This window comes from Camelus ferus, chromosome 3 (genome assembly GCF_009834535.1).
Source record: "Camelus ferus isolate YT-003-E chromosome 3, BCGSAC_Cfer_1.0, whole genome shotgun sequence".
Classification (NCBI taxonomy): Eukaryota; Metazoa; Chordata; class Mammalia; order Artiodactyla; family Camelidae; genus Camelus; species Camelus ferus.
This window is the reverse complement of record NC_045698.1, coordinates 114,893,588-114,917,578: the sequence shown is the minus strand read 5'-3', so window position 1 is coordinate 114,917,578 and position 23,991 is coordinate 114,893,588. Positions and strand designations below refer to the sequence as shown.

The 23,991-nt window shown below is 35.1% G+C and overlaps 3 protein-coding genes across 3 annotated transcripts; all 3 read right to left on the bottom strand.

Moving 5' to 3' along the window:
* Positions 1-2,760: 2,760 nt before the first annotated feature.
* Positions 2,761-4,084, bottom strand: LOC102505310 (olfactory receptor 2T4). The gene has a single exon (XM_006189395.2). It carries the CDS (start codon positions 3,837-3,839, stop codon positions 2,877-2,879), a length of 963 nt encoding a protein of 320 aa, XP_006189457.1. The 5' UTR covers positions 3,840-4,084; the 3' UTR covers positions 2,761-2,876.
* A 7,710-nt stretch (positions 4,085-11,794) lies between these two features.
* On the bottom strand, positions 11,795-12,951 carry LOC102506836 (olfactory receptor 14A16-like). Its single transcript, XM_006189399.2, has one exon. The coding sequence runs from the start codon at positions 12,833-12,835 to the stop codon at positions 11,795-11,797; it is 1,041 nt and encodes a 346-aa protein (XP_006189461.2). The 5' UTR covers positions 12,836-12,951.
* Positions 12,952-21,690: 8,739 nt separating this feature from the next.
* LOC116660177 (olfactory receptor 14C36-like) lies at positions 21,691-22,938 on the bottom strand. The gene has a single exon (XM_032468898.1). It carries the CDS (start codon positions 22,621-22,623, stop codon positions 21,691-21,693), a length of 933 nt encoding a protein of 310 aa, XP_032324789.1. The 5' UTR covers positions 22,624-22,938.
* Positions 22,939-23,991: the final 1,053 nt, after the last annotated feature.

Below are 23,991 nucleotides of genomic sequence, written 5' to 3'. Positions count from 1 at the left end.
TCCAATAACCCTTTGAATGGGGCCATTTCCTCTTTTATTCCTCGCCTCCCATTTTCTCTTGATTCATTTCAATTAGACTGTTGTCCCCATCCCTCCTCTGAGGCCACTCCCCAAAATCCACAATGACAACATCATTTCCCAATACAATGCTAAATTTTCAGTGTTCATCCTTCTTAACCAATGAGCAGAACTGGGTCTCCTGGATCTGCCCACACCGCTTAGAACACTAACTTCACTTGATTTCTGGGATTTATCACTCTCTTTCTTCTCCTTCTTCATCAGAATCTCTTCTTTTGGTTACTTTTGCTGGAAAAGCAGGGTTGGTCAACACTACTCCTGACTGGGTTTCTGCTGAGAGGGAACAGCTGCTGTCTGCAATTTGGGGACACCGTGTTGGCATTGACATGGTCTTCCCAATGTACCTTTGTCTGTGAAGTTCCCTACAAGGGCGTTTAGTAAATTCCAGGTCCCTTACATGCCACAGAATTTTGTGGGGATACCTGAATGTGTGTGTGTGTGTGTGTGTGTGTATTTTAGTGGAACTGCGTAGTTCTTATAAATTCGTCATAGAGGTTATGGAACATTCTATTTTGAACACATCTATAACTTGTGGCTCTAAAAACATATTTAAATAAATTATTTCTGTTTGATAGAGTAATTAAAAGAAACCTTTGGGGGAACATGGTTCCATACCACTTTTTGTTCTACTTTGTTCCGTTTGGTTCTCTATGTCTCTACGGTGTTGTAAATGGAACCATCAAATGTGTATCATTGTGGTTCAGCAAATTGAGGGATGATGCTAGTTTTTAATTAATTTAAACTTATAATGCATATTTATTGATTCAGTTTTACTGCATCAAACTTATAGGGAATTGATTTTCTAAAATTGTTTCCCAAAACACTGCAAGATGTTTATTTTACAGTCACGAATCTACTGTGTCAAGAGGAAGAGGGAATATGTACTTTTGAAACAGTAAGTTGGACACAGCCAACTGGAAAATGGAAGACACGAAACCGTGTCTGTGGTTTTTACGCAACAGGTTCACCAAGGCCGCTCTTACCCCAAATATTCTCCCTCCCAGTTCCTTTGTTGTTGAAGCGGGACTCATGCCACTTAGATCAACACCACTCAGCTCCCATCCTCACTCGCCTCACCTCCCTGTCTCCAGTGTCAGAGTTCCCCTGTTGATTACCACCGATTTAGCATTTCAAAAATACAAATCTGACCATGTCACTGCTGTTTGTACAACTCTGGGTCACAGAAGGTCGAGAAATGAGTCTATAAAGTAAGGCAGGAAAGGAGGAGCTATTGGAGCAGTTAACTCTCCTGCCCGGGAATCTATCTGACCTTTGTTGACCCGGTTTCTTTTCTTTGCCCTTGAGTGAGTTCCCCTGACCCCAGCCACCTAAATTCATCCAAGGGTAACATCTGCTCACCATTCAACACTGAGTTCCAGGGTCTGCTCTCAAACTTTTGTTTATAAAATTTACATGTCACAGACAGAACTGATGTGTCTTTATGAGCTGTAACTTTTCTGCATGCATATCAAGTCATACCATGTATTTAATTGAATCTATTTGCATATAAAACTGTAGGTTCAAATTCCTTGGGAACAGCAACCATATAGCATTCAGATTTTAATCTCATTTAGCTATTATTTTGGGTTATAACATAGCATAGGAAATACTCATTAAATATTTGAATAAATGAGTTTGGATATTTGATATCCTGTCTCTCTTTCTTTGTGCGGTAAATTACATACTTCAAAACTCAGCTCAGATAGCACCTCATGGAAGGAAACTCCCCTAAGCTTTTCTGCCATTCAGAGTTTATAGTTTTTCCTCTGCCCCTTATGAAATTCTGCATTCTAAACTTACCACCTGGTGAGGACAATTAACCTCCCGCTAGATGCCTCCAGGGTTGGACCACGTGAAACAAGCTAGCCCAAACAAAGGTGGGCAGAGCAGGGATGGTCTCAGTAGTAATTAGCCACGTTGAAATGAACACGTATTGTAGACATTATGTCATTTACATTGTCACCAAACAGAAGACAAACCCAAAAGGGGGGTGACTGATATTTTAACTGTTTACATGGAATAATTACATATTTACATAAGAGCAGCATGACCAAGAACGGTAAAAGCAACAGCCACATACTCTTTACCCAGACTCACCACTTACTGACTTTGTACCATTTTGCTTCACCATTCCTCCCCATCAAATCAGTTACATAGCATCTCATGACCTTTTTCCTTTAAATATTTTTATTATGTGTTTCCTAAGAATATAGATATTCATCTATAAAGTCATAGTGTAGTTATCAACTTTAGTACATGTAACATCAATACAGTATGATTATATAATACATTTTGAACGAAGAAGGATTCAAAAATTGAAGAGTTTTCTTGTACAGGAAAGGAATTCTTTTTTTTTTTTTTTTAACATTTTTTATTGATTTATAATCATTTGACAATGTTGTGTCAAATTCCAGTGTTGAGCACAATTTTTCAGTTATACATGAACATATATATATTCATTGTCACATTTTTTTCTCTGTGAGCTACCATAAGATCTTGTGTATATTTCCCTGTGCTGTACAGTATAATCTTGTTTATCTATTCTACATTTTGAAATCCCAGTCTATCCCTTCCCACCCCCTGCCCCCTTGGCAACCACAAGTTTGTATTCTATGTCTATGAGTCTGTTTCCGTTTTGTATCTATGCTTTGTTTGTTAGTTAGTTTGTTTGTTTTTTAAAAGAGGGGTGAAAATGAGATGAGACACCATGGTATGAAAGCCTGAGGATTAATGTTGGCATAGGATTCTAAACTTTTGATGTGTAGGGAGAAGGAAAAATACATTAATATCAAAGTTTCTTACTTTACAGTTTCTTGAAAGACCATTCCCACATTCAACATTTTCTTCAGAGCTCCCGTAACATCCTTATTCCTCAGACTATAGATTAAAGGGTTTAGCACAGGAGTGAGTATGGTGTAAAAGACAGATACCATCATGTCCTTCTCAGGGCTGTGGTAGGAGCTGGGGAGCATGTAGGTATAAACGGCAGCCCCGTAGAAGAGGATGACCACAGCCATGTGGGAGGAGCATGTGGCAAAGGCCTTCTTCCGGCCCTCGGCTGAGTTCATCCTGTGGATGGTGAGGAGGATAAAATAGTAGGAGCCTGAAATGACTGTCACAGGGATGAGGAGCATGAGGACACAGCACAGGTACATGAAAATCTCATAAAGGGAGGTGTCTGAGCAGGAGAGCTTTAATACAGCAGGGACCTCACAGAAGAAATGGTGGATTGCCCGGGATCTGCAGAAGGGGAAAGTCATGGTGATGGGAGTAAACAAGAAGCCATCCACTGAGCCCAGAAACCAGCAGCCAGATGCCAAAGAGAGACACACCCTATGGTTCATGAGGACAGGGTAACGGAGAGGATGGCAGATGGCCACGTAGCGATCATAGGCCATGGAGGCTAGAAGGAAAAACTCTGAACCTGCTAGGGTCACATAGAGGAACATCTGCATCCCACATTCAGGGGCTGAGATCTTATTCACAACCAAGACTTGGTCCATGAGCATCTTGGGCACGGTGACGGAAATGTACATCACATCCATGAGAGACAACTGGCTGATGAAAAAGTACATGGGGGTGTGGAGGTGGATGCTGGAGTGTATCAGAAAGATCAGGATGCTGTTTCCAGACAAGGCCATCAGGAAAATCACAAAAATGACCGCACAAAGGAGAGCTGGGTGCTCTGTCTGGCTGAAGAGTCCCACCAGGATGAAACCTGACATGTCACTGCGGTTGGTCATCCAGGTGCTGTTCTCCATGAGGTTCCCCCTGGACCACCGAAGAGAGCTTTGAAGTTAATGGATCCTCAAAGGAAGCTACCCATTGAAATGAATAGTTACTGACTGTGTGTGTATGTGTGTGTGTGTGTGTGTGTGTGTGTGTGTGTGTATGTGTGTGTACCAACCCAGTTGTGCTAACAGGAGGAAATCCCTTTGTTCTGTATTCATGGAGATTTAAAATTACCTGTAAGTCTATGAATTATCAGAAAACTAGGGGCAGAAGAATTGAGATTATCTGATGATGAAATGCTTTTCATGGAGAAAAATGGACATTTGCATAGTCGCTGGCCTATGAAAACACACCAAAAAAAGTGAATTATTTTAAAAGAAATACTACACTTCAGTAGAATTTCTGTTATAGAACTTGGAATTTCTTTCTCTCTCTGGTTTAAGAATCCAACTTGGTTCTTAAAAACTCTTGGAGGCATATTCCATATGAGAAAGATTTAAAAATTAGCTGAAACACAATTTAAAGAAAATCTATACAAAACATTTGAACACCTTGTCCTACAGGATTAGATGATACTGTGAGGTGTTGTGGTTGTGCGGAGTGAGCCTCGGGTCTCCAGGAACAGATTGTGGTCCTCACCAATAGTCAGTCTCTCAGATATCCTGGGGGCACCGTGAGAGAAGCCCGGAATCTGAGGCTGGGCTACTGTGGGCCTGGAGCATCCTGCACCCACTGTTTCTCTGTTCATGCTATATAAAAAGAGGCTAAAAAATAGTGTTGGATCTCAGGTATGATTAGGATTAGATGAGGAAAAATAATAAAAGTCTTAGAACACTACCAGATACAGATGAATAAACCTGTAACACATCCTGTTTGTTTAAAGTGTTAATATCTACCATAGTAACTGTGCGGAATCTATGTAAGAGATGGCTGTTATTATGAGTCTCCGATGATATAAGATGCATTACATCAGCTCACCAGTTTTAGTGTCTTTGTGCATTTTAGAATTTGGATTTAGTAATTTGTGTACAAATGATGTATGAATATGTTTTACATATATACATGTATGTATTATACATTTATTAATATATGTATGCACATATGCATCCAATTATTTTAAAGAAAAACATAATTTTAAGTAAATATATGTATATAAATATATACATATATGTATGTAAATAAATGTATATACATATATATAAATGCATGTATATAAATATATACATTTAAATAAATATATGTATATAAATAAATATGGATAAATATGTAATATATATTTCTTATTTTAAACCTGTTTAAGCAGAGATTTATATAGGAACCCACCTTATTTCTGTCTATTACATGTTTTTCCACGTTGAAATTCACCTTCTGCAAGCATCTACCATTTGCCGTAAATCTCAGGGGTCAAGAAATGGGATTTTGAGGGTCACTGCCATTTCTCAGACAAGCCTTTAGTTGTTTCCCAAATGTTTTCTGCTTAAAACATATATCAATGAATTATTCATGGAAGCTGTGATGAAGAGAGGAAAGCTGTACACTGAGATATTTCTGACTCTAATTTACTGTTTCCTCCCCTATCTTGCTGATTGCAGCCAGCCTCTGTATTGGACGCTGAAGCTGAATTAAAGACAAATTAAACTTAGTTAGCTTTGAGGAGATCATGGTCAGTCTATTCAGGGAGAAATATTATGTAAATGTGATGTAAAGTATGATTTAAAACTAGCTGCAAAATTTTAAAAAATAGACACAAAGAATGTCTCACTCAGTAATAGTTTCTTCCACACTTTCTCTTACAAAGATTAAACTTTTGTAACTTCTCAATTTCTGACAAAAACCATTACCAGCAAGAAGGAAGTATTGGCTCCTCTTTCTGGGAAGAGTTTAGAGTTGGTTACGATGCAGGAATATTTCAGAAAGAATGTCCAAGTTTCAAATACATTTTCTGATAATTCCAAAGGCTAATTATGATATTCAACTTATGAACCGTTCCAGGTTCCAGAGGGCTGAAGCAATAGATAATACTGCAAAAATTCTTTGATTTCTTAATATAAACATCCAACAAATCCAGGACACATTGCAATAAAAACTTACACATTTAAAATATAACCTTTCTATCAAACTCTGCCCTCACTGGCAGATGGAATTTGGCTCTGTGCAAAACGTAAAAACAGTTCAGTAAATTTCAAAACACACCTCTTGATTAAGTCTATATTGTGGTTAAATAGTAGCAAGGACTGTTGAAGTGACCAATAGATATGAAGACTTTGAAGTTATTTACTGAGTGAAAAGAGGGGTATCAGGAGGGCGCTTGGTGGGCACTGGACGAAGCTCTGCTGCCCTTTGGCAAGTGGGGTTCACTGTCATTAAGCCACAATGGACAGCCCACCCAAGACACCAGACAGAGAAGGGAACACACTGTACAGCAACTGAAAACATAAATATGATTAAGACATTTATTTTTGATGTTTTCTAACCCTCAGAAATCACCCATATTCCAAGTAAAATCAGTAACCTTTCCTCTATAAAGTTTCAGGATCAGAAAAACAAATACACCATTTAATAAAACAGAAAGAATATATATTATTTTCTCTACAAATAGTTGAAAACCAAAAACTGACTTCCTAATATATTGCAGTAAATACATCTTATATAAAGAGCTTCAAAAGAAAAAGCACATTTGCTTTTCTCCTTAAAATAGTTCTTAAAAAGGAAAAATATTTTTAACAACTAATAGAATGTGCGAGAAGCAGAAAAGTCAAGAACAATCATTACCCTTTTGCTCTTGAAGTTCTGTCTCCTTGTTTGGTTTAACCCAGCATCAGATGACGTCGCTGGGCTCATCCAGATGGGTTGATAAAGTGTGTTCAGGTTAAGTGCGCAAAGCGGACTAGGAGAGTGACATCACCCCTGGTTCTGCTATGCCCATTGAGTGAGTGGATCAAGGTTTTTCTGTTGATAAATCCCTTTGAGACTATAAAAAGGAATGCATTTAAGAGAGCTAATAAAGAAGCTAACAGATCGTCCTGTTGGACTTTTCTGGATTTTTGCCTCATGTCTTTCTATAAATCTGCTTTTATTTTTAATCTCAGTATGTATCACAATGTTAACCAATATTAACAGTAATTGCAAATTTCAACATCACTAATAAATTATTAGGTATGGAAGTATTTTAGTTTCTAAGTAGCCTTTTCATTCAGCAAAATATATTTTCTTCTATGGGTGAATTACATTTTATTCTCATTTGAAGTTCATGAAAAATTTGTGAAGTAATTTTTTTTTAATCCTTCACTGACACAGACTTTGAAACTCATAGTTCAACTGATTTGTCATAGAAAATAGAATTACTCAGTACCATGGTCAAAGCTAAAATTGTCTTGATCACTCTTAATTAGATTACTCATTGTACAATTTCTTTTGCTATTCACGTGAAATCTGTATTAGTTTAATATTACATTTATTTTTTATCACTTTTCCAATTCATTTAATTTTAGAACATTGTTTTCCAGTTTCATTGAGATATAATTGACATGTAACATTGTGTAAGTTTAAGATGTATGATGTGATGATATATATTGCAAACTGTTTCCCACGATAAGGTTTGTTGTTAACATATCCTTCAATTTCACATAATTACCATTTTGTTATGGTGAGAACATTAAAGCTGTACCTCAGAGCAGCTTTCAAGTATACAATACAATATTGTAAACTGTAGCCAACATGCTGTAGCATGCATACATTTAAAGTGTACAACACTTTGAAGATGTTGATTTGATAACATCTAAATTGCAAAATGATTAACAATGTAGCTTTAGTTAACAATTCCATCATATCCTGTAATTATGATTCTGTGAACCATTTCTTTTTTGTGATGAGAACATTTAAGTTTTACTCTCCTAACAAATTTCACATATATAATACATAACTGTTAACTATAATCATAAGGCTATGCATTAGATCCTCAGAATTTCTTTATTCTCTAACTGTAAATTTGTTTTCTTTGGCCAACAGCTCCCCATAACTCCTACCCCAGCCCCTGGTAACTGCCATTCTACTCTTGGTTCCATGATTTTGGCTTTTTTTAGATCTCACATATAAGTGATATCACACAGTATTTTGTCTTTCTCTCTCTGATACTACATCTAACATAATGCCCTCAAGTTTTATCCAATTGCTGCAAATGGCAGGACTTGATCCCTTCTTGTGGCTGCATAATATTCTCCTATCTATTTCAATTTCACATTTTCTCTATCCATTCATCTGTTGATGGACACCGCTTTTTTTGTACTTTGGCTATTGTGAATAATGCTGCAATAAACATGAAGTGTAGAAATCTCTTTGACACCTTGTTTTTATTTACTTGGATACATACTGAGAAGTGGGATTTCTGGATCATACAGTAGTTCTATTTTTAAAATTCTGAGGAACCTCTGTACTCTTTTTCATTGTACTAAATCCTATTCCCAACAACAGTTCCTTTTCTTCACATCTAACATATGTGAGGTGAACTGATTGTGCTTTTGATTTGCATTTAGTGATAATTAGTGATATTAAACACCTTTTCGTGTAACTGAGGGTTATTTGTATGTCTTTGGAAAACGTCTATTCAGTTCCTCTGCTCATTTTTATGTTTATGAACTCCATTAATTTACAGCATATTTACCTTTTATCAGATATAAAGTTTACACTTTTCTCACTCCATAAATTCCTTTTTAATTTTGTTGATTGTTTCACTTGCTATGCAATACTTTGTTAGATTTGTACAGTCACAATTACTAATTATGAATTGTGTTGCCTGTGGTTATTAATGCCAAATCCCAAAAAAAAAAAAAAAATTGTCATGGCCAATGTCAAGAAGTTTTCCTCTGTTCAAATCTAGGAGTTTTATGCTTTAAGGTTATTTGTTTGTTTGTTTTGTTTATGTACTTTAATTTTATTTAATTAATTAATTTTACTTTATTTTATTTTATTCTTGTGGTTTTGGGTGTCCTTTTTCCAATATCATTAAATGAAAAAGAAATATCCTTTCCTCCCAGTTTATTATTGGCATTTTTGTCAAAAACTACTTTAGGTGAAAGTTTATTAACTGGTTCTCTAGTCTGTTCCCTTGATCTATGCATCTGTCTTGATTTTATTACTTTGTAATGTAATTTGAAATTAGGAAGTATATTGCCTCGAACTTTGTTCTTGCTTAATTTTTTTTCTAGCTGTTTGGAGTCTTTTAAGGTTACACATTTTAGGATTTTAAAAAACTTCTTTGAAAATGCCATTGGACTTTTGATAGGAATTGCTTTGAATTCGCAAATCACTTTGGGTGCCACCAATAAATCCTTTCCATTTATGAGTGTGGGATATTTTTCTACTTAGGGTCTTCTTCCATATCTTTCATCAATATTTTATGGTTTTTAGTATACTTTTCACCTCTTCAGTTAAATTTATTCCTAAGTATTTTATTCTTTTTTTATAGCTATTGTAATTAAAATGGTTTACTTAACTTTTTACTTTGTTAGTGATTTCTGTATGTTGATTTTGTATCCTGCAACTTTATTTAGCATGTGTATTATTTTAAACCATTTTTTTTTAGAGGAGTACGTAGGATTTTCTACATATAATCTGCAAACTGAGACAATTACACTTCTTCCTTCCCAATATGGATATGTTTTATTTTTTTCTCTTGCCTAATTACTCTGGTTCGGACCTCAATACTAGGCTAGAGTGAGAAAGCTTGTGTTTTGCATGATCTCAGAAGAAAATCTTTCAGCTCTACACCATTAAGCATGATGTCAGCTGTGGGTCTCCATAAATGGCCTTTATTATGTTGCGGTACATAACTTGTATATTGAATTTGTTGAGTATTTTTACCATGAAATGAAGATGAATTTTGTCACATGAGCTTTCTTTATGTGTTGAAGTGATCATAGACTTTATCCCTCATTTTGTAAATGCGGTGCATAGCATTTATTGATTTTCTTATGCTGAAGCATCCTTGCATCCCAGGGATAAATTACAATTGATCACAGAGTATGATCTTTCTCATGTGTTCTTGAATTTGGTTTGTTAACTTGCTGTTGAGATGATCAGGCATATTGGCCTATAATTTTCTTTTCTTGTATTATCCTTGTCTAGTTTTGTTATCAGAAAATATAAAATAAAATAAAATAATTGAATGAAATAATTTTGAAATGTTCCCACCACTTAAAAAATTTAGAATATTTTGAAAAATATTACCATTGTATCTTCTTCTGTTTGTTAGATTTTACCAATGAAGCCATATGATCTTTAAGTTTTCTTTTTGGGGAGGATTGTTATTACAGAATCATTCCCCTCTCCTGTTCTGGACAGATTTTCCATTTTTTATGATTTTATTTTTGCACATTGTATGTTTCTAGGAATGTATCCATTTATTGTAGTTTGCCCAATATTTAATCATATTAATATTCATAGTAGTTTTCTTATGATTCTTTGTATAATTCATTCTCTTTCATTTTAAAATTTTACTTATTTGAATCTTCGCAGTCTCTTTTTTTAGGTAGTCTAGTTAAATCTTGTCCATTTTATTTATCTTTTCAAAAAAATCAAATCTTAGTTTCACTGATCTTTTCTATTTTCCCTTCATGCCTATTTTACTTATATCTGCTCTGATCTTTTTGGTTTGCTTCCTTTAAGCTTTGTTTTTTAAACTCTGTCCAGTTCCGTGAGATACAAAGTTCGATTCTTATTTGAAATCTATCTTTTTTCTCATGTAGAAGTGTATTACTATAAACTTCCCTGTTAGAACAGGTTTTGATACATCCCATAACTTTTGTTATCTTGTATTTTATTTTCTGTTTGTCTCAAGATGTGTGTGTGTGTGTGTGTGTGTGTGTGTGTGTGTGTGTGTTTATTTATTTGTTTATTTATTTAAATTTCCCTTTTGATCTATTCTCTGACCCATTGGCTGTTTAGGAGGGTGGTATTTTTATGTATCTGTGAATTTTTCCAGTTTCCTTCTGTTGCTGATTTCTAGTTTTGTATTATTGTGTTCAGAATTGATGCTTGACAATATTGCAGTCTTCTTAAATTTGTTAATGCTTTTATCGTGGACTGTTATATGGTCTCTCCTGGATACTGTAATGTTCGTGCTTGAGAAGAACATGTACCCTGCTGTTCAGTAGAATGTTATCTCTATGTCTTCTAGGTCCATTTGGTTTAAGTGTTATTCAGATCTCCTGTTTCCTTATTTTTTTTTTCTTTCTGGGCCACACACCCATTGTTAAAAGTGAAAGACTGAAGTCCCATGCTATTATTCTATTGCCATCTATATTCCACTGTAGATCTGCTAATATTCACCTTATATATTTTGGTGTTCCAATGTTGCATGCACACACATATACAAGTATTGTAGCTGCCTTATAATTTTACACTTTTATTATTATACAATGAAGTTATTTATCTTTTGTAATTGATTTTGTTATTTTTCTTAATTGAACTAGAGCCAATTACAGTATGTCAATTTCGGTGTTCAGTACAATGTCCCAGTCATGTATATACATACATATATTTATTTTCATATTTTTTTCATTAAAGATTGTCACAAGATATTAAACATAGTTCCATGTGCTATACAAAGGAAGCTTTAAAATCTGTTTTTATATATAGTGGCTAACATTGGTAAATCTCAAACTCCCAAATTTATCCCTTCCCACCCCTTTTCCCCAGTAACCATAAGATTCTTCATTAAGTCTGCAAGTCTGTTTCTGTTTTGTAGATGAGTTCATAGTGTCCTTTTTTTTTTTTTATTTATTCCACATATGAGTGATCTCATATGGTATTTTTCTTTCTCTTTCTGGCTTACTTCTCTCAGAGAGATGATCTGTAAGTCATTCATGTTGTTGCAAATGACATTATTTTATTCTTTTTTGTGGGTGAGTAGTATTCCATTGTATAAATGCACTACAGCTTCTTTATCCAGTGACTTGTTTATAAACATTTAGGTGGTTTACCTTGTTTAAATTGAAGGAAGCCTGTTACAATTAACTAGTTTGACTTCACATTTGTCTGAACTGAATGAAGTATCTATGCCTTTGTTATTGTTGCTATTTTTGTTGCCATCATTGTATTTAAATATGGTCTTTCTCAGCATTTTCCAGAAAGCAGCTTTTATGTCCTGGTTCTTCAGGCTGTAAATGATGGGATTCAGAGTTGGTGGTACCACAGTGTAGAAGACAGACACCATCAGGTCTGAAACAGAAGGAGACTCTGACACTGGCTTTAGGTAGGCAATGGACCCTGTAATGAGGAAAACAGTAACAACCACAAGATGAGGAATGCATGTTGAGAAGGCTTTTGACCTGCCTTTCACGGATGGGATGCTCATAACTGTGGAGAAGATGTGGATATAAGAAACCAGGATTGAAATAAAACACACGATCCCCAAGGATGTTGTGACAATGATGGCTCCAATCTCAGCAACGAACTTCTCTGAGCAGGAAAGTTTGAGCAATGAAGGAATCTCACAGAAGAACTGATGGACAAAATTTGACCTACAAAACGGTAATGAGAAGGTCACAGATGTATTCAGGAACCCAGAGGCAATCCCGCTGAGCCAAGAAGCAGCCAACATCTGCTCATAGGCTGCTTTCTTCATGACAACCTGATAATGTAGGGGGCGGCAAATAGCCACATATCGGTCATAAGACATCACTGTGAGCAATGCCAACTCTGCACATGCAAACAAAACAACCAGAAAAACTTGTGCCACACACCCAAGGAAAGATATGGAACTATTTTGGGTCAAAGACTGAATGATGGCCTTGGGAACTGTGACAGAGATGAAGCAGACATCTAACAGTGACAGTGTCCTCAGAAAAAAGTACATAGGACTGTGGAGGTGCTGATCCGAAGTGGTAAGAAGAACAATGAGAAGATTGCCAACCAGAGCTGCCAGGTAGATGAATAAGAACAGAACGACATGGAGGACTTGCCCCTCCCGGCTATCTGAAAATCCCATGAGGACGAATTCAGTGATGGACATGCTGACATTGGCCATGATAATCTTCTCTCTGGGACTGGACAGAAGAAAAACACTGTGAGAATCTTTATTTAGAGCTAAATATTGTGTAACTTCATAGTTTGAGTTTATATTTTATTTCTGTTCAGTTTACTAAAATGAAATTGTTGGATAGACACAAATTAACAAATATCTCTCTTAGTTTTCCAATTTTAGTTATTCATGGTCCCATATCATAAAATATGTGAGACAATATGGAGGTGTAATTTTTATTTGACAATATATAATAAGATCTACAAAGTTTTGATGAGTCCATGAATTGGATTGTCTGAATGATAGACCAAGAAAATAATTTGAGTTACTATTTTCAAAATTTTATTTAAGACTCTACATAATCATTTATAATTTTCTAGATATTATTTCAAGCACCTTGTGTGCATCAACTTGATTAATATTCAAAACTCTCCAAGGAAAACAATAATTAAGTCTTTTTTTAGAGGGAAAACATATTGGCAAAATGGCTTATTAATTTGCCAATTGTCAGAAAGTAAGTGAATGGAGCCAGGGTGTGAATCCTTCCAGATTTTCTAAAGCCTGGACATTCATGCGCTGCACTATTCACTCTCTGAAGACTGTTGAATAAGACTAAAATTGATCTATGTATCTAAGAGCATACTTACAAGAGAAGCACCAAAGACACGGGAGGTTTTCAGGCATTATTGGGTGATTATAATAACAAAGGGTTCAAATTTAAGGGCTTTGAGAATCTTCACAACCATGCCAAGAACTAATCATTTCTACCCATCAAATGAAAACAGTGGGCTGAACTTTCCAGTGTTCTAAATTGCCCCTTGTATCTTTCTGGTTCTTTCACTCTACCACCTTTGAGAGATTGAGTGAATAAAGAGAATCAGAAAAGAGTGCCAATAAACAGCAACACAATAACTAAACAGCCCCCCTAGCATCATGTTTAGCCAGAAGAAACAAATCCTCACACTGTCCAATCTCATAGTTACTTAAAGTTTTGGTGGAATTAACTTCTTTATTCTCGTCAGTAGCCATGGGGTCTCAAACTAGAAAATAACAAAAATATTTGAGACACAAACAGTTTTTGATCATGCTCTTAGCAATAGAAATGCTTAAGTACCCCCTTTAATCATTATGTTCAATATCACTAAGGAATGTGAAAAAAAATAGTTTCTATTCTAGGCATCATTGTGAAAACCAAAGAATTGTTACCCAAAGCAACTTGAAACAGTGCCATACAAACGTATCAAAGCAGGAAAAGAACTGAAAGATACTACGCACCTTAAATTTTCCAACTCAGAAAAGCCCATGGGCAAAGAGCAGTTTTTTACCTCTTGGATATAATCTTAGTTGAGCTCAAATTTTTAACAAAAGTTTTGACTTTTGGGTTTGAACTTATATTAACAGTCTTGTTGAAAATATTATGAAACAGCAAGTAAAGGAGAAGAGGTAAGGAGTATGCATACAGCGTTGAGATTTATAAATAAAGAGTTTAAAGTTCTTCCCGAAAGAAGTCCCTGACTGCAAAAAGTCCCTGCGAACACAATCTTCAGAAAGAATATCCAGAAAGAATTTATAGCCTGAGAGTAAAGTGTGTAATATTTTGTTAAGGAGTAACATTTGAGGTAATATTTTAAGAATCAAAAATATTCTTAAGAGACATGAAACACACTGGATTATTTTTTACCTAACCCAGGGGGCTCATTCCAAGTTTATACCCTACAGAACAGAATATAGGGAGTCAAAGCCAATTTTATCTTAATTGCATTAGTCGCTTGTAGAAAGAGAGCTCCGTGGGGATTGCGTCTATTCTGGAATTATATTTAGAGACATAAGGGCTAGAAGGATACTGAGAGATAAAATACAGAGTCTAGCTTGATTCTTGGAATTCAACATTATTCTACTTAGAATCTGAGTTTGGTATCATGTGGATTGTTGAAATTAATTATTACACTTTGAAGACAATGAATCAGGTCTACGGAGTGGAAGAATGCAATGATCCAATATTACATAACAATTTAGTAGTCACTGGACATTGTGTCAAACGTTATATTAAGAAAATATAATACAAAACTACTCTTTATTTAGAATTATTTATATGAGGAATGCACTTGAACATGAAATACATAACATCAACTTATTTGATATAATAAAAATAGACTATGGGTATGAACACAAAGACATATTGCTGTGAAATTAACTTTATAGCAATATTTGAAAAATTAAAATCAACTAGTTTGAGAATGAGAACCAAAACCATATGCCCATGTATTCAGTCCTGACACCAAGAACAAAAATTACCCTTACTATCTATATTGGAATGAATTTGTACTATGTATTCTGTTTTAATTGCATAGTCTAATTTCTCCAGGAGTCTCCTGCTTATGGAATTGTTCTGTTTGATTGTTTTTTTACATAAATTTATGAGATTCATCAACTTTTCAGTTGAAAACATCAACATAAATTTTATTACCTGATTCATCTGATCCTCATCTGAAAATCTCCATCTTGCTGTTTCCACCAATCCAGGACTGTCGTTTTCTGATCCTTACACAATTCCAATCAAGTTTTCCTTCCTTCCTTTTTTGAAAAGTTCTAGTTCACAATAAAGTCTAATGCAATTTTTCCCCCTTCAAGAAATTACCAAAGCTTTGCGAGGTGGTGTAGTCCCTTACAGGACGTTAGCATTGGAGTTAGTGTTGGTTAGTGTTGCAGAATCAGATTTCAACAAAGGGATACAGCATATAGGAAATGCCCAGGTGGAAAGTGAGGTTACCTAAGAAAAAGCTTTCCACCAAGGAAGCTGGGGCACGTTGCTGTGCTATTGAAGACTTATGAGAATTCCACGTGACACAAATAGTGATAAAATTTCCAAAAATTTTTAAACAATTATTCTGATCTTTACGCTATTTGAATTTATGTGTAAATGCTATTTTCCTGCTTCTTGTAAACTTTGTGAATTTATTAACTAAAATATTCCCCACTGCTACAGTGTACTAATGGTTGAGTACTTTTCAGTACTTTTTTGCAATTTCCTATTCAGTCCTTAGGTTGTGCATAGTTAACTTAGTATGATATGCTTATCAGTGAATTTCTTTTGCTTTTGTCTGTGTAGAAAATACATTTTTTCTGAATTTGCCATTTTCATAATTATTTATACCATAGAAAAATCTATTATTATTATTATTGTAATATTTATTATTTGGTATTCAGTATTTGGTGTTATTTTTCTCAAAACTATACTGGTAATTTATTGATTTTAAGGAGCCCAGAGGACTTATGTCTACCTTGGTCTGGGCAAATGACGTGACCTCTATCATAGCTTCTGTAAAAGACAGGTATTTATATCTGCCATCTTCAACTGAGAGAAATTGAAATGATGGTGTCAAAGTTTCCATTTTTCTGGAAAGAGAGCTGAGGTGTCAAATATTGAGTAGTAGATTAAAGCAACAAGCCAGATATGAAAATATAAGGTAAGTCTTTCTTTGATGGCACAAATAAAGGATAAACTAGAGAATGCACCAGCTCTTCCCTATTCTATTTTTATGCACAAACAGGCCTACTGGTCAAGGGCCAGAAGAATCAGTGCATATGTGGAGTTTATCACTTCTCAGGGATCCCAAATAAAATGTTCTTGCAGGAAGAGGGAGAAAAGGGAGGAGTAGGATTAGAAAGTATGGGATACTTAGAGCAGAGAAAAGTATCTTGAAGATTCCTCCTTCCTCTCCATAGCGTAGACTTGGCAGAGGTCCATGAGGAACTACTCAGTTGAACCCCAGGAGCAGAGATCTCAAATTAAAGGCATTTGGGTCAAAATGTACAGCTAAACTGTACTCCACCTAAGTCACAAATATTTTTGAGACTATAATGTAGTGACTGTGGATCAAGTCTGGTATGGGGATGACAAATATTCCCTAAGAGGTCTGACAAGTAAAATCCTGTAATGGTCAGTGGTCAAATGGAAGGACCACGCATAGATATTTGAACAAAAGCCAGGCTCCTCAAAATCACTGGCAATCATCCATTTGTAAACAACACATACGTGAACAATATCATTATAAGGAAAGTGGACAGGGTAACCACAAATCAAAAACGTACAGTAGAGTCACAAAAATCAAAAAGAAACCAAGCTAATACAAAAGAAAATTATCAAATGACAAAAAGAAAAAGAAAAAGAAAGGAACAAAGAAGAAATACCAAATGAATTGAAAAACAAAGTTCAAAATGGGCAATAAACACACATCTATCAATAATTACTGTAAATGTCAGTGGACTAAATTTTCCAGACAAAAGATATAAAGTGGCAGATTGGAAAATAAAACAAGACTCTACAATATGTTGCTGACAAGAGACTCCTTTAGGGTGAAGGATACATGGATTGAAAGTGAGAGGATGGAAAAAGATATTTCATTCAAATAGAAATTATATGAAAGCAGGGGTAGCAATACTCATACCAGACAAAATAGACTTTAAAACAAAGGCCAAAAAGAAAGATAAAGAAGGACACTATATAATGATCAAAGGAGCAAAAAAAAAAAAAAAAAAGAAGAGGATATTACACTAGTTAACATACATGCAACCAATATAGGAGCATCTAAATATATAAAAAAATACTAACAGACTTAGAGGGAGAAATTGATGGAAACATAATATTAGTAGACTTTAACACCCATGAACATTATTTGACAGATATTCCAGGCATGAAATCAATAAGACATTGGAGATGCTAAATGACACAATAGAACACTAGGACTTAACTGATATTTTTAAGACATTACATTGTCCAAAAACAGAATATACACTCCTTTCAAGTGCACATGGAATAGTCTTTAGGATAGACCACATCCTCAGACACAAAAGAAGCCTCAATAAATTTAAGAGACTAGAAATTACTTTAAGCATCTTTCTAACCACAATGATACAAAACTAGAATTCAACCACAGGGGGAAAAATGAGAACAAAAAAACTGCATGGAGACTAAACAGCATACTACTAAAAAACCAATAGGTCAACAATGAAATCAAAGAAGAAAGAAGAAAGAAGAAAGAAGGAAGAAGGAAGGAGAAGGAAGAAGAAGAAGAAGGAGGAGGAGAAGGAGAAGGAGAAAAGGAGGAGGAGGGGGAGAAGGGGGAGAAGGGGGAAGATTAAAGAAGACCTACATGTAAGGCTGGAAACTGTAAAACTCCTAGGAGAGAACAAAGGCAGAACATCCTTTCACATAAGTTGTAGCAGTTTTTTTTTTTTTTCCATCAGTCTCCTCAGGCAAAGGAAACAAGCAAAATATGCAAATGGAACCTAATTAAACTTAAAAGATTTTACACAGCAAAGGAAACCAATGACAAAACAAAAAAAGACAGCTTACTGGATGGCAGAAAATAATTGCAAATTATAAGTCTGATAAGGCATTAATATTCAAAATATATAAACACCTCAGACTACTTAATATCACAAATACAAACAACCCTGTAAAAAGATGGGCAGAAGACCCCAATAAACAATTTTCCAAAGAAGATACACCTATGGTCAACAGGTACATGAAAAGATGCTCAATGTAGCTAATCATCAGAGGAATGCAATCAAAACCACAATGAGATGTCACCTCACACTTGACATAGTGACTATCTTAAAAATGACCACAAGTTGATAGAAAGTCCAGAAATAAATCCACATACATATGATTAATTAATCTATGACAAAGGAGGCAAGAATGTACAATGGAGAAAAGACAATCTCTTCAATAAGTGGTGCTGGGGAAACTGGATAGCTACCTGTGAAAGAATGAAATTAAAGCATTCTCTAACACCATACACAAAAATAAACTCAAAATAGATTAAAGATCTAAATGTAAGACCAGATACTATAAAACTCCTACAGGAAAACATAGGCAGAACACTTGTGGACATACATTACAGCAATATATTTTTTGAACCAGCTCCTGGAGTATTGGAAATAAAAGCAAAAATTAACAAATGGGATCTGATTAAACTTAAAAGCTTTTGCACAGATAAGTATACCATAAGCAAAACAAAAAGACATCCTACAGAATGGGAGAAAATATTTGCAAATGATGTGACTGACAAGGGACTAATTTCCAAAATGTACAAATAGCTCATACACCTTAATATCAGAGAAACAAGCAACCCAATCCAAAAATGGGCAGAAGACATAAACAAGCAATTCTCCAGTGAAGACATACAAATGGCCAAGAGGCACATGAAAAAATGCTCAGCATCGCGAATTGTCAGGGAAATGCAAATCAAAACTACAATGAGATATCACCTCACACCAGCCAGAATGGCCATCATTGAAAAGTCTACAAATGACAGATGCTGGAGAGGGTGTGGAGAAAAGGGAACCCTTCAACATTGTGGGTGGGAGTGTAGATTGGTGCAGCCACTATGGAAGACAGTATGGAGGTTCCTTAAAAAACTGAAAAAGACCTATCATATGATCCAGCAATCCCACTCCTGGGCATATATCTGGAGAAAAATAAAATTCAAAAAGACATGTGCAACCCAACATTCATAGCAGCACTATTTATGATAGCTAAGACATAGAAATAACACAAATGTTCATCAACAGATGACTGGATAAAGAAGATGTGGTACGTATATACAATGGAACACTACTCAGCCATAAAAAAGAATAAAATAATGTCATTTGCAGCAATATGGATGGACCTGAAGATTGTCATTCTAAGTGAAATGGGCTGGAAAGAGAAAGAAAAATGCCATATAGTATCATTTATATGAGGAATTTAAAAAATAATAACAATAATGACACAAATGAACTACTTATTATTCATAACTTAGATGATTGATTTCTTGAATATGTGTAAGCACATTTGACTGTCCTTTATGATTGGATTATCATATTATGTTGATTCTTATTTGTAGTTGGCTTTATTCCTTTGCTAACTATGTAAGTTTAAAAAGCTAAATCTCTAATCTGTTCTTAGAAACAATAATCAGTACATATATGTAAACTAAAAATACATGCAGTATATTGTATGTTTGTATTTACATGCAATATAATATGTATGTGCAGTCAGACTGTAGTATTTCTACCCAATAAAACTGAAAAAGGAAAAAAATTGACAAGTATCAAATATTAGCAAAGATATGGAGTAAAGGGAACCTTAGTACACTCTTGGTGAATTCATAAACTGGCGCAGTTTGGAAAACAGTATGGATGTTCCTCAAAAACTAAAAATACAACTACCATATGATCCATCAATTCCACTCCTGGGTGGAATCTGAAGAAAAGGAAGCACTGATTTGAAAAGTTAATGCATTCCAATGTTCATAGCACCATTATTTACCATATCCAGGATATGGAAGCAACCTAAGTGTCCATCAATAAACGGATGGATAAAAAAGATGCAGGATGTATATGTATATATACAGAGACACTAGAATATTTCTCAGCCATAAAAAAGAATTAAATGTTGCCATTTGCAACAACATGAATGGATCTTGAGAGTATTATGTTTCGTGGAATATATCAGAGAAAAACAAGTACATGTTATCATTTATATGTGAAATTTAAAAAATAAAACAAATGGATAAATATAATTAAGCAGAAACAGACTCACAGGCATAGAAAAGAAACTAGTGATTGGCAGTGGGAAGAGGGATAGGGGAGAAGCAAGTTGTGGTATGTGTTTAAGAGGTACAAACTACAAAGTACAAAGTAAGTGAGATACAATGATATATTTTACAGCACAGAGAATACAGCCAATATGTGTAATAATATTAAATGGAGTATAATATATAAAAATACTGAATTACTATGTTGTACACCTGAAACTAATGTAATATTATAAATCAACTATACTTCCATTTAAAAATAAAACAAAATATAAGGGTAAAATAAATGCTGACAAATATATGGAGAAATTGGAACCCTCCTGCTTTGCTGGTGGAGATGTAAAATGGCAGAGCAATCATGAAGAATAATATATTGGTTTTTCAAACAATTCATGATAGAATTACTATAAGATCCATCAATTCCACATCTGGGTATACACTCAAAAAGAGATGAAAGCAGTCTTGGAGAGGTGTTTCTACATCCATGTTTATAGCAGCATTATCTAGAAAAGTAAAAATTTGGAATCAACTCAAGCATCCATGACATGTGAATGGATAAAGAAATTTTGATAATTACAATGAAACATTATCCAGCCTTAAACAGAAGCGAAGTTTCATACATGCTACAACATAGATGAACTCTGAAGACATTAAGCAAAATAAAATAGGCCAGGTACAAAAGGACAGATGTTATTTTATTCCATTTATGTCAGGTGCGTAGAGAGTTAAAACATTTAGTTACAGAAATTAGATTGATTGTTGCCATGGACAAGGGCCAAGAGAAACTGAGAGTTGTTTTATGGGTCTGATGTGTCGGTTTTGCAAGATGAAAAGAGTTCGGGAGATGGATTGTGATGATGGCTTCACAACAGTGTGGGTGTTTTTAATGCCATTCAATTGTGCACTTTGAAATGGTTCAAATAATACATTTTCTGTTATTTATAATATGCCTCAACTAAAGAGTAAAAATGTCCTGGCTATGTAATTATATCTTCAAGATGCTCAGAAGAAATTGTATTTAACCAAACAACTCTCCCTCTGTCTTTAACAACTACTAGAGAACAAAGGCAAAGGGTGAGAGGAACTATGCATATAGAAAGAGTCTTAAATGTTCTGCAATAGAAAACACAATGATTATTTTAAAAGATTAATTATACAGGTCTCAAGGGAGTGAAGTTGGGTGAGCTTTCCAATACCTAAAACCCAGACATAAAGTTAATTATAGAAGTGTGGATCAAATTCAGTGCCATTGGGATAAACTTGGAATGGACTTTTTTATTATTTTCCAGAATAAAAGTTTCTTAATATAACTTTCTTCATAGCTTCTTTTACCTGTGTGTTTCTAAGACTGTAGATGATAGGATTTAAGAAGGGAGGGACTATGGTATAAAAAACAGGAAGAATCATGTCCTGAATTGTTTCAGAGTTTACCGAAGGCTTTAGGTACACAGAGAGAATAGAGCTGAGAAAGACAGACACCACAAGAATGTGAGGGACACAGGTGGAAAAGACCTTTCCTTGCTCTCTGATTGGAAACTTTAGCACAGTGGAAAATATGTGAATATATGACATAGTAATAAAGATAAGGCAGCCCCCAATAACCACAATGGCAGAAGAAAGAATTAAAAGGAAATTGCTGGAGGTGTCAGAGCAGGAGAGCCTCAGCAGAGAGGGGACATCACAGAAGAACTGATGGATCACATTGGACTGACAGAAGGTCAGCTGGAATGTTTGACCCGTGTGCACACCTGCATAGACAAGACCACTCAGCAAGGAGGCGAGTGTCATTTGGACACAGCAGTGGTAGTTCATGACAACTGGGTAGTGGAGGGGCTGGCAGATGGCCACGTAGCGGTCTCGGGCCATAATGGTGAGGAACACCAGCTCCACATAGGCAAAATAAATGACCAGGAAAACCTGGGCTGCACACCCAGCCACTGAAATGGCACTGTTGCCAGTGAGAGAGTTAACGCAGGCATTGGGGACAGTGACAGTAACATAGCACATATCTAAGACAGACAGGTTTCTGAGGAAGAAGTACATGGGCATGTTAAGTTTTGGGTCGATCGTGGTGACAGTGACAATGAGAAGATTCCCTAACAAGGTAACTAAGTAGATCAGAAGGAACAGCATGGAGTGCAGGAGCCGTAACTGCCATCTTTCAGCAAAGTTCATGAGGAGAAACTCAGTCACGGTGGTGGAGTTGGCCATCTTTTGGAAAAGGTGGTTGATCTGGAAAATAAAAGGGATAAACCATGAGACACAGGGCTCAGAAAAATAACTAAAGTAGTTTCCTTAACTATTTAATTTGAACGTGGGCTTCTCTATCTCATACAGCTGGTCTTTATATGCATTAAATGTCCACCATTAGACTTTGGATCTGTCCATCTTATTGTCACCACTGAGTATTTAACATGGCAAAGTGCTAAGGATGGGATTCTCCAATCTCATTATTTGGTTATAACATGGAGAGTTATTATTTTTTGAGTCATATCCAGCCCTCTGGGATTTATTATTTTAATGAAGATTTATCACTTTGTAGATAGATAGATAGACAGATGGATAGAGAGGGGGAGAGAGAGAGAGAGAGATACTTCAGAATCAATTCTCAACAAGAGTTTTTACTTTTTATTTGGAGTTGTACCCCATGTCTACTTGGATACTGACCCACAGTTGAAGTTCAGCTTGACCTTCTACAATGTGCCGGCTGTGGATCAACAAGATTCCGTAATCTCTGCAAATTAGTGTTTAGTCATAAGCACAGAAGTTGAGATTAAGAATTTCTACATTTAGATATTGAGAGTCATTTTAAAGTGTTATTTTTCAATAAATGTATTTTAATTCTTTCAAACTATTGTTACTCAAGTAAAGTTTGGAGGAAAGTAAAAGTGATCTTCACTACAGTTATTTCAAGAGGCACTGGTCTAGGGGAAGTAAACTTCAATGGAGAAAATTTCTATGTGGTTATGTGAAGAAATAAATGCTAAATTTTCTTATTAGGCACATCATAGATGATTATGTCCTCACTCCTATTATAAACTTGAGTAAATATCGTTAAATCTTATATGGTTGTAATAAAATAACTAGTTACTTTCCTGTATATATCTTCAGGATGTAATTTCCATCTTACAAATTCAATTTCTTATACAGATATATTGCTATTTAAACTTACAATTAAGTTTGGCATTGATCACACAAAAAGGTTTTCCTCCTGCAGAACAATAACCTGAAAGTTTCACATTCTAAGCATAAATTCCTTATCATTTATATTTATTTATTCCCAACAAATTATCATTTTACTGTTTATTAATATTCTATGATTTAATTCCCTCTCTTCTGTGCCTGAACACCACATTTGCTGCCAATTTAGTATCACCATGTGATTAATAGTAATACACATGATAATTTGGTAAAATGTCCATACAGAAATATATTTTACCACAAAATTAAAATACCATCATTAATATGAACAGTTGCTAATGAAGATTTGATCTCAGCCCTTTTACCTAATGGTGACTTCTGTTTCTGTCTGCAAAGTGGTGTGTCTTGGTCTTTTCGATTTTTTTCATTGCATTTTTC